Here is a 15,845-nt window from a genome sequence, read left to right as displayed (position 1 = left end):
ACTTCCATTTCCACTAACTAAAATAAAAAAAATACATTCTTTAACACAAAAATCAAGAAAATAAAGAAACCCCATATGAAGTTTTCACATAAAATGCATGCAAATGCAACAACAATATACCTAAGGGGGGAAAAAGTACCTTGCAAAAACAAGAACTAATAAAAGGGGTCTTTGATCATACCTCCATTTTCACTAACTCAAACCAAAAAAAAAAACATTATTTAACACAAAAAACAAGAAAATAAGGAAACCCCAGATGGAATTTTCACATTAAAATGCATGGGAAAAAATGAAAAAGGGAAAAGGAATGAAAAAGGTGGCAGAGTATTTGTCAGTAATGGGAGTGGAGCTACTGATTTTGTTGCTGTGGAGACGGATGTGAAGTGACATGCACAACCAAATTGGAATTGTGGGGTTGGAGTCCGACAAAAGGTGACACGTGGAGTTTGTTGGTTGGAACAAATTGTACAACCTTATAATGGATATTCAAAAATAAATTGCAATACTAATATAATTAAAAAATATATAGTATATTAAAATATTCGACAAACAACATAAATTTTAATACTTTGAAAGATAATTATATAAAATTTTGATACTTCGAAAAATAATTATATAAAATTTTGATATTTTATATAATTACTAATAATTTCAATTTAGATATGTCGAGAAGCAGTCGCGGTAATTCCATCTCCAATAGCGTATATTTAAGTTGTTGCAGTTAAAAAGTTGTAGTTGGACTTTGAGATAGGTCGGCCGGTCCGTCTATGGTGTGCATCGGTTGTCTCGTTCCTTCTGTCGATGATGTGCTCCTGGCCTTAACTGGCCGGGTCGGGCCTCTGGCGCTGTTACTTTGAAGAAATTAGAGTGCCACCGCATTGTCGCATCTATACTCTTTTCAGTGTAACGAGGTTTTAGTCTAGCTCTCGATACATCCAATGGAGATATTTTTTTTCATTGTAAAGATTTATAATTAGCTTTCAATACATTTTAAAAAAAAAAATTGGGTTTGTCGAGATACATAATACATCTAATGAAGATATACTTTTTTCTTTGTAAAGATACATGATTAGCTCTCGATATCTCTTTTTTTATTTTGGATCTGTCGAGATACTCCCTCCGTTTCATAATAAGTGAATTATTGGAGTATTTTTTATGTTTCAAAATAAGTGAATGGTTCACAATTCAAGGTAGATGTTGGAATTTTTTTTCAAATTTATTCTTCATTAAATGTGCATTGGAAGTGATATATCATGTGTCATTGCTTTTTAAAAAGGGTAAAAATGAAAAAAATAATAAATTAATGTTTTTGCTTTTTGTTTTCTTAATATGTGTATCAAAATTCAACAATTAACTTATTATGAAACAGAGAGAGTACATAATTAGCTCTCAATATATCCAACGAAGATACACAATTAGTTAAGATTTTTATAATTACTTTGTAAGGTGGGATTTGTATAAATATGATAAGTTAAGTTGTATATTTACATTACTTTTTCTAAAATATTTATCAAAATTCATACAATTTAACTCTTAGGAAAAATGAAACATGACGAGTAAAAGAAATGAATAGAATATTTAAAAGCACTTTGAGGTACAAAGCATTTCGTGCTAGCAAAATTTGGTGCTGACTCATTATTATAAATGACATTTTTGAATTTGGGAATAATTCGGTATGAAAGAAATTTAGTTTAAATAGGTAGAAAATGGTTTTCAAGCTTTTTATATTTGATTGATTGAAATATTTTGAACAATAGAAAAATAGTTCTGAAAGTAAAACAAATAATTTCATAAATGACATTTCATACTGTCTTCCACCTCCATTCGACCCCCACTTCCATCAACGCGGTTCAAGCAAATCCGTGGCATAAGATAAAAATCAAATATAGGTCTTACATTTTTAAGAAAATATAATTATTTTTATAAAGTTTATTTTTAAAATTATATAATCATATTTAATAATTTTTTTTAATTAATAATATAGTCAATGCATTAAAAAGTTTTTACTATATCAAACTCTTAAATTTTTTTATATAAGAAGTTTCTTTTCTTTATCGGAAAAGACTCAAAAATACCCCTGAACTATCTGAAATAGCTCAAAAATGGCCCTTGTTAGATTTGTGGCTCAAAAATACCCATCCGTTAAATATTTGGCTCAAAAATACCCCTCCCTCTAACGAAATTTGGAAAAGTATCAAAAATACCCCTGAACTATCTGAAATGACTCAAAAATACCCTTTCCCTTAACAAAATTCCACCAAGCATGCCACCTAGATAAAAAAAAACTACGTGACTATGTCACATTATCATGCACATGAAAAATGTTAGTATTTTTTAATTATATGACATTCCTTTTTTCTTTATTTTTATTTTTTTAATTTAAAAACGTCAGTGAAACAAACAAAATTTACACGGCTTTTTCATTTTTAATCAAAGTAGACAAACGGTGGTTACATAATATTTTTCTTGAAAAAATTTATTAAATGTAACATCTCTATTATCAAATTCCTTTGATCATCTAAAAAATAAGTTTTTTCCTGTTAATAGGTTTAAAAGTGTGAAACCCAACAAAAGAGTTTTATTAAACTGATAAACTCATTAATTATTAGGCTATTATAAAAGTTAAAATTAAGATTTACTCGTAAAAGTAACAAATTTCAAACTAAACTTCAAATTAGTTACTCAAAAGATGTGTTTGGCTTTGCTAGCTTTTACTCAAAATGCTTATATTAAAATGATTTAATAAATACCTCCTCTGATCTAAAGTTAATGAATCTTTGAATGTGGCACACATATTCAAAAAATTAATGACTGACATAATCAAATAATAATTTATCAATATTAAGTATCATTTTACTTCTTTTCAAACTTGTTCTAAAAATAATAAGATTATTTATCAAAACTGAATTTAGAAAAATTAATTCATTTTGAATGATTAAACAAGTGTTAAAAGGAATTCATTTATTTTGAAAAAAAATTTGCATGTAGTAAATTCAACTCAATTATTAGTACATCAACATTTGCTAGCTTAAAAGTTAAAATTCTAGCTCCTCCTCCGAGTCAACATCAGATCAAGATCAAGCTATCTCTCATCCCAAACGACAATAACAAGATGAAATTTAGAACTTTTAAAACACTAATGAAAAGATGAAATCTAGAACTTTTAAAATACTAATGAAGTAATTAGCAAAAGATTGGGTTTTTGGTTTTTCCATTTTACTGTTTTGCAAAAAAAATAAAAATAAAGAAAAAAAGAATGTCATATAATTAAAAAAACACTAACATTTTACATGTGGATGGTAATATGACATACTCACGTGGTTTTTTTTTATCTAGGTGGCATGCTTGGTGGAATTTCGTTGAAGGGGTGGGTTTTTTTTAGCCAAATATTTAACAGAGAGGTATTTTTAAGCCATTTTAGATAGTTCAGGGGTATTTTTGATCCTTTTCCGAATTCCGTTAGAGAGAGAGAGGTATTTTTGAGCAAAATATTTAACGAAGGGGTATTTTTTAGCCAAAAATCTAACGAGAGGCATTTTAAAACTATTTTAGATAGTTCAGGGGTATTTTTGAACTTTTTCGCTTCTTTACTAATAGTATTAAAAAAATATATTTTTTAAAATTTCTAATTTATTATTACTAAAAAAAAATGAGGCTCTCAAATTTTGGGGGGCTTAAACGATCGCCTTTTCTCCGAAAGGGTTTAGCAGCCCCGACTCCCACTCCCACCTTCAACATAACACCCTCGATTATCGACTATCCCATATTCAACTCGTCTTATCGTTGATCTCACGTACCCTCATAGTGTTTGTCTAACTCTAAAGTATGTATGCATGACCTTAAGATTATTATTTTTATTTATTTATTATCAAATATCAAAAAATAGTAAAACAAATCATTTATTTTTGAAAAAAAATTATTTGATTGGAGAATATTTTTCTTCGTATCAATACACACTTACATTTTGACATATAATTAAACGTTTAGAGTCCACTAGCAAAAACTACACTAGCAATATTTCACATATGCATAATTATTGTACGTCGAACTGATTATAACACATGTATAATTCAAGATTGAAGTATTTCAACACATTATTGTACGTCGAACGGACTATGACACTTCTCAAAACACTCCCATGAGTCCTCAAAAGAGGATAGATCTCGAGATCATGTCTCGAGGAATTAAGAATTTAGAATGAGATAATACTGTTTCATACAGAAGAAAAGTCTAATAACTCTCCATTGATTCAAACTCTGTACTTAAAAGAACATTTTTATACAGATAACAAATAATGAAACACGAAATCATAAGGTATTTTCTCAACAAAGGTAGACATTTCCACCCCCCTCCCCCCTCCAAAATCCAAAATAACACTATCAACAAGTGATCACCTTTTTTCTTTTCACCACTTATTGTTATTCACATTTAATTACATATATAATTCAATATTGAAGTATTTCAACACATTATTATACGTCAAACTGATTATGACACTTCCCAGAACATTCCCATGAGTCCTCAAAAGAGGATAGATCTCGAGATCATGTAATGACATAATACTAATTCATACAGAAGAATAGTCTAACTCTCCGTCGATTCAAACTCTGTACTTAAAAGAACATTTTCATGCAAATAACAAATACTGAAACTCGAAATCGTAAGATATTTTCTCCACTATCAACAAGTATTTCAACACATTATTGTACGTCGAACCGATTATGACACTTTCCAAAATATTTTCATGAGTCCTCAAAAGAGGATTGAAATCATGTAAGGCATAATACTAATTCATATAGAAGAAAAGTCTGACTCTTTGTCGATTCAAACTCGGTACATAAAATAACATTTTTATGCAGATAACAAATACTGAAACTCAAAATCGTAAGGTATTTTCTCCACTATCAAAAAGTATTTCAACACATTATTGTACGTCGAACTGATTATGATACATCCCACAACATTCTCATGAGTCCTCAAAAGAGGATCTCGAGATCATGTAAGACATAATACTAATTCATATAGAAGAAAAGTCTAACTCTCTGTCGATTCAAACTCTGTACTTAGAAAGAAAATTTTCGTGCAGATAACAAATACTGAAACTCGAAATCGTAAGGTATTTTCTCTATTACCAATAAGTATTTCAACAGATTCTTGTACGTCGAACTGATTATGACACTTTCCAAAATATTCCCATATGAGTCCTCAAAAGAGGATTTCGAGATCATGTAAGATATAATACTAATTCATACAGAAGAAAAGTCTAACTCTCTGTCAATTCAAACTCTGTACGAACATTTTCATACACATACTGAAACTCGAAATCATAAGGTATTTTCTCAACAACAATAGATACCCCCTTCCAAAGTCCAAAATAACACTATCAACAAGTGATCACCTTTTTCTTTTCACCACTTATTGTTATTCACATTTACATAATTGAAGATTGAAGTATTCCAACACATTATTGTACGTCGAACTGATTATGACACTTGCCAGAATATTCCCATGAGTCCTCGAAAGAGGATCTCGAGATCATGTAATGACATAATACTAATTCATACAGAAGAAATTAAAAGTCTAACTCTCTGTCGATTCAAACTCTGTACTTAAAACAAGATTTTTATGCAGATAACAAATACTGAAACTCGAAATCGTAAGGTATTTTCTCAACAATAGTGGATGCTTTTCCTCCATGAAGGCCCTTGAAGCAATCAACAATGGATTTTCTCAATGAACCAGATGTTGGCAATTGTTGACAAATCCATTCTACTAATGAATCCAAATCTTGTGCAAAATCATGAATGTTTCTTAACAAAAGTTCTGGCATTGCTATCTTCTTGTTGCTTGTTACTATTAGTGAAGCTTGTAAATATTCCAATTTTGATTTTTCCAATTCACCTATAACTCCATCACTTGTGTATATCTTCACCTACATATTTTAAAAAAATATATTAAAGAGTGGGGGAGGGGTGGGGTGGAGGTGGGGGTGGGGGGTTTATTATAATAAGATTTTGATTTTTGTACTCTATTTTAATTTATGTGAGGCTATTTAACTGGATATGAAAAGTAAAGCATCTAGTACCCCTTGAGCTATGACCAAATTTGCTACGATACTCTAATTTTATGGGTGTCCTATTAGTCCCTGAACTTAATTTTAGCACATTTTTGTCAACCTTTTTAGCTGACGTGGCACCTTTCATCAACTTTTTTAGCTGACGTGGATCCTATTTATGTAATAAAGGTGTCACGTCAGTACAAAAGAGTGACAAAAATTTGCTAAAATTGAGTTCAGGGGTAATAGAAGCCCTCTGAAATTGAAGTGTCTCGTAGCAACTTTGGTCATAGTTAGAGGGGGTACTGAGTGATTATCTCGATATGAAATAATTACTTTTTCCAACTTTTGCTACTACTCAAAAAAACACTTATTCGTTCTGATTAAGTACTTTTGAGATTTCTTAAAAGCTTGACCAGACAAACTATGGATAAGTCTTACATTATAGAGATAAGCATCCATTACCCCTAAATTATGATAAAAGTTTCTACGACACACTTCAACTTCACAAAGTCCTATTAACCCCCCGCCCGAATTCAATTTTAGCATTTTTTTTCATCCTTTTGTGCTGACGTGACATTTTTATTACATAAAATGGGACCCACATCAAAGGTGAAACCTCAGCTAAAAAGGTTGACAGAAATACGTTAAAATTTAGTTCAGGGGTAATAGGATCCCATGAAGTTGAAGTACGTCATAGCAAATTTAGTCATATAATTCAGGAGATAGTAGATACTTTACTCTTATAGTATATAACATCTAACTTGTACGTGCTAGCTATGAATCTATTATATATAACTCTCCTCTTTTATTCGGATTTGTAATCAATAATGCAATGATCGCTCGCTCACTACACAAAAATTAAGCAGTAAAAAATGACAGTCTGGTACACAAAACATTCGTGTATATATATATATATATATGTATAGACTTACTGCTGGAGAAGAACGTGTGCCACAACACAAGGCAAACATGACATTTGGATCATATGATTCAAGTCCATGCAACTCACGTAGTATACTTTCTTTATCATTCTTTATTTCACCTTTTCTATTCACCTAATAATTAATAAGAAAACATACACATTACATTCAAGAAATATTTGGCAACCAAAAAAAATAAATGAAGAGTAAAGCATCTAGTACCCTTGGACTATATTATTAGATTTGCTACGACACACTCTAATTTCACGAAGATCCTATTACCTCTGAACTCAATTTTAGGTATTTTTATCATTCTTTTGTGCTTACGTGACACTTTTTGTCAAGCTTTTTAGCTGACGTGACACCTTTAACGTAGACCCCATTTTATATAATAAAAGTGTCACGTCAGCACAAAAGAGTGACAAAAATAAGCTAAAATTGAGTTCAGGGGTAATAGGACTCCCGTGAAGTTGGAATGTATCGTAACAACTTTGTTCATAGTTCGAGGGGTACTGAATACTTATCTCAAAGATTAATAAGAGAAGTAAAAGCTAAGGTACTTAATCAATTATTACCTCTTTTGCAGGTGAATTTACTGGTTTTCTCAAGATAAAATGTTCAATGGCGTGTGCATTTATTATATTTCCACCAATGTTTAAAGTTGCCTGCATGCAGTAATAAAAATTATTATTTATAACACATGCATGCACATGTAAGTTGGTCAGATATCTATTTTTAAAAATCACGATAGATAATTTTAGACGAAAAAAGTAATATAATAACCTTATTCATAAGTGACAACAACTTTTCTGGTGTAGAACTAGAAGGAAGTCCATGTTGAAGAAATCCCTGAAATTACAAATCAATAATATATGTTTTATAACTGGATTAATTTAGCTAGAAATATTAAGATTAATCTAGAAATGTATTAATTAAAATTTAATTGTACATGCATGATGCAAGCGTTGTACATGTTGATCCAGAAAGCTAGCTTTTGTTGGTAATTAAGCAATCTTAAATCTACATTTTGTAGACTGTTCATCATAAACCTGCAGAATTTTCAACAATAATACAAGAAAATATTAGAAGATGAAGTCTTGGATCTACGGTAAAGTTGTTTTCACGTGATTTATGAATTACAGGTTCGAGCCGTGGAATACATTAGTCGTTGATGCTTGCATCAGGGTAGGTTGTGCATCCTACATCACACGTTGAACCTTACATGAATACGAGATGCTTAATGCACTGAGCTGTCATTTAATATATGCGCCGGGGTTCGAAAAAGGTACGGACCACAAGGTTCTATTATACGCATGTCCAGTCTTACCTTGCATTTTTGCCAGAGACTGTTTTCACGGCTGGAACATGTGATCTTACAGTCACATGACAACAACTTTACCAGTTACTCCAACGATCTAAAAATAACACAAAATATTCATCAAGTTTTTGGCAACATGCACTCCCCCTATATATGCACGGGGTTCGAAAAAAGGCCGAACCATAAGGGTCTATTATACGCATGTACAGCCCTACCTTGCATTTCTATCAGAAACTGTTTTCACGGCTAGAACATGTGATCTTTCAGTCACGTAACGACAACTTTACCGGTTACTCCAACGATCTTAAAATAACATAACATATTCATCAAAGTTTATATATGCACGGGGTTTGAGAAAAGGCCGGACCACAAGGGTCTATTGTACGCACTCATGTTCAGCCTTACCTTGCATTTCTGTCAGAGACTATTTTCCCCGGCCGAAACATGCGATCTACCGATCACATGACAACAACTCTACTTGTTACTCCAACGATATCTAAAAAACAACATAAAATATACATCAAAGGTTTTGGCAACATACTTGAGTTTTTGAAATAGAGGAATGGAGTTAGAGTTTGAGATGCATTTAGCCTCCATTGAAGTTGATCCAAATATAACCAAGTTCTTGTAAGGTCCAATATCTCTTGGAATTGACTCTTCTGAATCAAAAATACCATATGGATCTTGTTGTCTTGAATCTTTTTGTTGAATCAAAAGACTTGTACTAGTACTACTTTTTGAATTAGGCTCATGATGAACCCTAAAACTCATTGAAAAATTGCTTGATCTACTTGCAATTGGACCAGATTTTTCTAACTCCATTGCACGTGTTGTTCTAAGTAACCTTATAAAAATGAACACCAAACATTTCATAATGTTTTCTGATAATTTATTTGGTGGCCATCTATGTATTGTGTCTTCTTCTGTTGGAATTGGACTTTGCATGATTTTTGGTTGAAGTTCATGCATTGGAGTTGACATGAATTTAGGTATTTCTGCATTTCTTTCTCTCTGAAAAAGACAAAAAAAAAATAAAGATAAAAGTCAAGAAAATTATACAAATAACAACTATAACGATAACATATTCAGTGTAATTCTACACGTATAGTGTGCGCAAACCTCGTGGACAGTAACGGAGCCCGTGGCGGAGCCAGGATTGTCACCAAGGGGGTTCAAAAGTGAACATACTAACTAACCGAAGGGGGTTCAATATCTACTATATATACATAAAAAATAATTTTAATCATATATATATAGTATAATTTTTTGTCGTAAGGGGTTCGGATGAATCCCTATCCTAAATGTAGCTCCACCCCTGGGCAGAGTCAGAATTTTCATTGAGAGGGTTCAGAAGTATATATACGAACTAATCGAAGGGGGTTCAACATCTACTATATATGCCTAAAAAATATTTTTAACCTTGTAAAAATAGTATAAAACAATATAATTTTTCATCGATGGAGGTTCGGATGAAACCCAGGAGCAAAGGTGGCTTCGCCACTGCTCGTGGAGATAAAGAGGGTGTTCCTGATATATCTCAAGTTAACCAATTTGAAAAATGAAAACTATACAAATCTTGGAAAAATGGAGTGGTTTTTGGTATGATAAGTCATTTTTATAGACAAAATGTCTTGTACTTATATTTATATGTTTGGGTAAAAAAATTTGTAAAATCTATTTTCATGAAAATGACTTACCTCAACATAAACTAGATCTCAATTCCAAATAAGTTGGAATCGACTATATGAATATGTAAATACTCCAATTAAACTCATCTCAAGTCGATATTACATGCAAAAATGACGTCCCTCATATCAGATCTATGTTGCTTGAACTTTTCAAATATTGTCATACGCATGTCGAATCCTCAAAAGTACGTTACTATTAGATGATTCGACACACACCTAACAATATTTCTGAAAAATTCGAGTAATATATAGATAAGCATCTAGTACCCCTTAACTATGACCAAATTTGCTACAACCTAAGTTGCGCGGACTCTTCACTTTCGACGTAGCACCCGTGTCGGATTCTTCAAAAATACACTAGTTTTGGCGAATCCGTCACGCACCCATTGACATTTTTGAAGAGTCCGAGCAACATAGGCTACAACACACTCCAACTTCACGGGAGTCCTATTACCCCCGAACTAAATTTTAGCATATTTTTATCAACCTTTTTAGCCGACGTGGCACGTGACAGTCCTTCACGCGCCTCGGGTGTTTAACTTCACGCAAGGTGCCAACGTCAGCACAAAAAATTGACAATAATACGTTAAAATTGAGTTCGGGGGTAATAGGAACCCCATGAAGTTAGAGTGTATCATAGCAATTTTGACCAATGTTCAGGGGGTCCTATTACTTCCTACACTAAATTTTAGCGTATTTTTATCAACATTTTTTACTGACGTAACGCATGGCAGTCCTTCACATGCCTCGGGTGTTTAACTTCACGTAAGGTGCCACGTCAGCACAAACAGTGACAAAAATGTGCTAAAATCGAGTTCAGGGGGTAATAGGACCCCGTGATCATAGTTCAGGATACTGGATGCTTATCTTGATAATATATTACCAAAGATATTTAGAAATAAAATATATAAAAATAAAGTACTTACCCTAGGTGTTGGATTTCTTGGTTCTCTTAGAGGTGAAGGAGTCTTGATCATCCCACTTTTCTTTGAAATCCTTTCTCCAAATGTTCTAACTTGTTGATGAAATTGATTTTCATCTTCTTGATTATCAACAATAACTTTTGATGATGACTTCATTGGTTGTTGTAATAATAATTTCTCATTATTTATTCTAAAGTCATTAAGACCATAATCACCTTTAATAGCTTTGCTAATGAAATGCAATGCCTTTGTCTCAAATGGGAGTTTTTGATTATCATTTAGACCTTTGAATTTATTTGGATTTGGCGGTAATGAATTATATGAAGATAATAATATCTTGTTGTTAAGTCCTTGTTTGGATTTATTATTTTCTTGATCATCATTGTTGTTGTTGTTTTCTTTCTCTTTGTTCACATCACATTGAATCTTGCTTATTTGGCCTTCCAATTTTGCTATTTCATTTTCAACCATGGCTAGTTCTGCTAATAATTCCTTCATCTGCAAAATTTACATCCAAACAGGGAATTCAATATCTACTATATCTATACATACATATACATAAAAATATACTCGCTTCGTTTAAAAAGGAATGATCTAATTTAACTTGATACGAAATTTAAGAAAATAAAGAAAACTTTTGAATCTTGTGATCGTAAATTAAAGTTATGTCAAATTTACAAAAATATTTATTGATCTTGTGGTTTTAAACATTGCACGTGGAAAGTTGAAATTAAAGTTTTGCCAGAAAAAGAAAGAGGCTATTCTTTTAAAACATATTAAAAAGGAATGTAGGTCTTTTATTTTGAAACGGAGGGAGTAACTTTTTTCTTTATATAGAGAGTAAATCATCTAGTATTCCCGGACTATGATCAAATTTGTTACGACACACTTCAACTTTATAGGAGTCCTATTAGCCCCTGAACTAAATTTTAGCGTATTTTTATGATCCTTTTTAGCTGACGTGATATCTTTTGTCAATGTTTTTAGCTGACGTGATATCTTTTGTCAATGTTTTTAGCTGACATGACATCTTTGACATGAATTCTATTTTATGTAATGAAGATATCACGTCAGTATAAAAGGATGATAAAAATATATTAAAGTTGAGTTCGGGGGAGGGTAATTTTAGTGGGCACATAAGGATGGTTGGTTAAATCAAACTTAGGTAGAAAGTAACCATCATACCCAATTTGATGGCAAAAGGTAATTTTCTTCATTTTCAAAAATTTACTTTACCAAAAAAGGAAAAGAAAAAAAAAGTACACTCTTGGCTGTTAAGATTTGCATTTTAGTAATATATCATTTCAGAAAAAAATTCTATATTTTTTGTTCCAAGTTTATGTTAATTATTTTATATTCATTCAAACTTTTACGTATAATAATATTTCACTATAATGGTCAAGTATTTTTGAAATAAATTTTCATGTTATATATTATATGATCTATATAACAAAATTTAACTATATTAACCAAAATATTCGGACAAACATCATCGTCATAAAAAGTTTCACAGTAGCACCACAATAATAACAACAACGGCAATATATATATATATATATATATAGAGAGAGAGAGAGAGAGAGACACACATAGTGTAATCCCATAATTAAGTGGGATCTAGCGAGGGTGATGTGTATGTAAACCTTACTCATCTTACAGGTAGATCGACTGTTTCTAATAGACCCTCGACTTAGTTACCAAACCATAAACACACTAATTTCAAAATGAAAATAAATTCAATAAGAATTAAAATTTACCTTAGGAGGAAGATAATTTGGAATGTTGAAAGATGAATCATCTTTTCTTTGATACACCTTCTCCAAAAATTCATGCACTTTTTGTTCATGATTCAACATTTTTCTAAGCTCAGCAACCTTATATTATAAGACCAAAAATAAATAAAGATTTCAACTTCTCCTTATATATACTATAATAAAATTGTAAATTACATGAAAATTTGGAGATAATATAGTTTCATGTGAATTTTCCTACATAAAAATCTGATCGAAAATTCCTTCTTATTTTTTACTTAGAGATAAGCGGTCAATATCTCCTCGAATCATGATAAAAGTTGTTACGTCGCACTCCAAACTTCACAGGGGTCCTATAAAATGGGGCCCACGTCAAAGACGCCATGTCAGCTAAAAAAGTTGACAAAGGTGCCACGTCAACACAAAAGGGTGACAAAAATACGGTAAAATTGAGTTCAGGGGATAATAAGACCCCGTGAAGTTGGAGTGTGTCGTAGCAAATTTTGTCATAGTTCAGGAGTCTTAGCTTATTACCCCTGTGAACTCAATTTTAGCGTATTTTTTCATCCTTTTATGCTGACATGACAATTTTTTACATAAAATGGGGCTCACATGTCATGTCAGCACAAAAGGGTGATAAAATATGGTAAAATTGAGTTCAGGAAGCAATAAGACCCCCGTAAAGTTAAAGTGTGTTGTAATAAATTTGTGATAGTTTAGGAGTGCACTAGATGCTTTACTCTTTTACTTATGTAGCTTTTCAGTCACTATATAATAAGAAAAAAATATCATAGATATTTGGATTCTAATTTACAAATTTAGTAAAACTCATATGTTATGGCTAATTTTCTAATTTTCTAAAAGAGCAATTTATGTTAAAGGTACATGGACCATAACCTATTATACATGTCAAGTACTTCTAACCTTTTTTGATCATATTTTCCATATCTATTTATTTACCATATGCTAAAAAATAATTAAATTCATCAAGAAATGTACATACAAAATCTCACTCCCATACCTCTTTTTCAAGTTCTTCTTTCTTTTGTTGTCCTCCAATAGTACTCTTTTTCTTTTTCTGAAAAAAAAAATAAAAAATACACCAAGAATATTGATCTCAAAAACACTAGAAAATAAAATTTAATGGTGGATCTAGAGTAGACGTAACGCGTTGGGTTGAACTTATGATTGTGTTTAATTTAGACCTTTTATGCATGCAAGAGAAAAACTTACACAACAAAAAGAACAGATCGAATCCCTGATTCTAAATTTTGAATCTATCACTGACTGGAATACGTATCTCAAAATTTCAAGAACCAAACAAAATTACAAAACCAAGAAAGAATTTGAAAAATACCATGTAAGACGAGCAAGATGACCTTAAAATATAGAAATATGTACTTATAATAAAGAGCAGAATTTGCTGATTCTAAATTTTGAATCCATCACAGATAATAAGTATCAGAAAAGTCTACGAACCAAACAGAATCACAAACTCAAGAAAGAACTTGAAAATCCCATGTAAGATGAGCGAGATGAACTTAAAATATAGAAATATGTACTTATAATAAAGAACAGAACTCGCTGATTCTAAATTTTGAAACAAAAAAGTATCACGCAGAAAAGTCTAAGAACCAAACAGAATCACAAAATCAAGAAAGAATTTGAAAATCTCATGTAAGATGAGCAAGATGACTTCAAAATCCAGAAATATATACTTATAATAAAGAACAGAATTCGCTGATTTAAATCTTGAATCTGTCACTGACAAAAAGTATCAAAGTCTAAGAACTAAACAAAATCACAAGAAGAAAAAAGAATTTGAAACTCCCATGCATGTTATAACTTCCTTAAAAAGTGTGCATTAAAACAATACATAAAATATTAGCATGACTCTCGCGCAAGAATGATAACGCGCTAAACGAGAAATGGTACAAGACAAAACTTACATTAATTTGTGCTGGAAAATGAGTTGCCAAATCTTGTTGGTTTTTTGCCATGAGCTAGAAGAAACTCCTCAAAATATATTTTGTTGATTCAAAGAAAAATAGTGATCATGAGGTATTCATTATTATTATTGATATATGATGAATGATCAAGTAGAAAAAAACTTGGACTATAAGCAAGGAATTGTATGGTATACTTTTTTTTTTTAGTGGTGGTTGTGATTATATTGTTGAAGTTGTTGACACATCAAGAATTAATTTGAATATACTGAAAAGAAAAATGAAATGAAGTGTATATGTGTTGAAAATTTGATGAAAAGATGATGAAATGTAGCTATCAAAATGATATGGAGTGATATATTTGTAGTAGTAGTGGAATGGGAGATATTTAGTACGCAGTGTCGGAGTCAGAATTTTCATTGAGGGGTTAAAAATAAATATATGAATTAACCGAAAGGGGTTCAACTTGTACTTTATATGCATAAAAATATTTTTAACTATGTAAAAATAGTATAAAGCAGCAAAATTTTCTGTCGAAAGGAGTTCAGATGAATCCCTGAAGCAAAGGTAGCTCCACCACTGCCAGTACGTTATGATAAAATGGTAAGTACCCCTTTTCATTTTTAGTTAGAGTTTTCGAGTTCAAATTTTGAATATCAAGTAGTCTTTGGTAAGAAGCGTTTTAACCTCAAAATAGACTTCCCAGTCTGAATTCGAATCAATCAAACTGCAAAATAAATACCGAACATCAAATTAAAAACCCCTAAAAAGAGGAGGGTTTTTTTTATTGATATAAAATTTTGACGTAGCTTAGAGTTTTAGGACTTAAAGATTAAGGTATTTGTTCTTTTTTTATTTTGTTATAATAATAGTTTGGCTTTTAATTTGTTGCCTTTAGTAGAAAAAAATATATATTAAGATGTGTGAGTTAAGGAGCAAGTATAATGATTATTTCATGGAAAAGAGAGAGAGAAAAGATAAGGGTTTTTTTGGTATAAAAATATTTTGAAGAAAAATATATTTTCATGGTAAATGTTTTTTTGATTTAATCTTCAGAAGCGGAGGAAGAAACTTAGTTACGAGTTTGGCTGAATTCAATATATAGTTTTAGCTCAAAATAGTGTGTTTATGTTAATAAATTATTTGTTGAAAGGTCGCGTGTGAATCACCGCCCTTTAGGTGACTGAATAAGTGATCCAAGTAGGCAGATATATATACCATTTAAATACGAGAAAACAAAG

The 15,845-nt window shown here is 31.2% G+C and overlaps 1 protein-coding gene across 1 annotated transcript; it reads right to left on the bottom strand.

Annotated features, from left to right (window-relative positions):
- Positions 1 to 5,100: 5,100 nt before the first annotated feature.
- On the bottom strand, positions 5,101 to 14,831 carry LOC107848674. Its single transcript, XM_016693445.2, has 10 exons — positions 14,608 to 14,831; positions 13,680 to 13,736; positions 12,665 to 12,781; positions 10,911 to 11,405; positions 8,838 to 9,307; positions 7,928 to 8,027; positions 7,762 to 7,827; positions 7,554 to 7,643; positions 6,991 to 7,113; positions 5,101 to 5,932 (listed from the first exon to the last, which is right to left on the bottom strand). Exons 1-10 carry the CDS (start codon positions 14,656 to 14,658, stop codon positions 5,624 to 5,626), a joined length of 1,878 nt encoding a protein of 625 aa, XP_016548931.2. The 5' UTR covers positions 14,659 to 14,831; the 3' UTR covers positions 5,101 to 5,623.
- Between the last annotated feature and the right edge of the window lie 1,014 nt (positions 14,832 to 15,845).

The sequence above is a fragment of the Capsicum annuum genome, chromosome 11, assembly GCF_002878395.1.
Source record: "Capsicum annuum cultivar UCD-10X-F1 chromosome 11, UCD10Xv1.1, whole genome shotgun sequence".
Lineage (NCBI taxonomy): Eukaryota > Viridiplantae > Streptophyta > Magnoliopsida > Solanales > Solanaceae > Capsicum > Capsicum annuum.
The sequence above is the reverse complement of the archived record's forward strand: the minus strand, read 5'-3'. Positions and strand labels throughout refer to the sequence as shown.

Excerpts from the sequence above, each read along its gene's own strand:
- LOC107848674 (XM_016693445.2), bottom strand. The coding sequence starts at position 14,658 with ATGGCAAAAAACCAACAAGATTTGGCAACTCATTTTCCAGCACAAATT. Across the intron at positions 8,028-8,837 it reads CCTCTATTTCAAAAACTCAA|GTTTATGATGAACAGTCTAC; the intron begins GTATGTTGCCAA and ends AAAATTCTGCAG. Across the intron at positions 5,933-6,990 it reads GCACACGTTCTTCTCCAGCA|GTGAAGATATACACAAGTGA; the intron begins GTAAGTCTATAC and ends TAAAATATGTAG.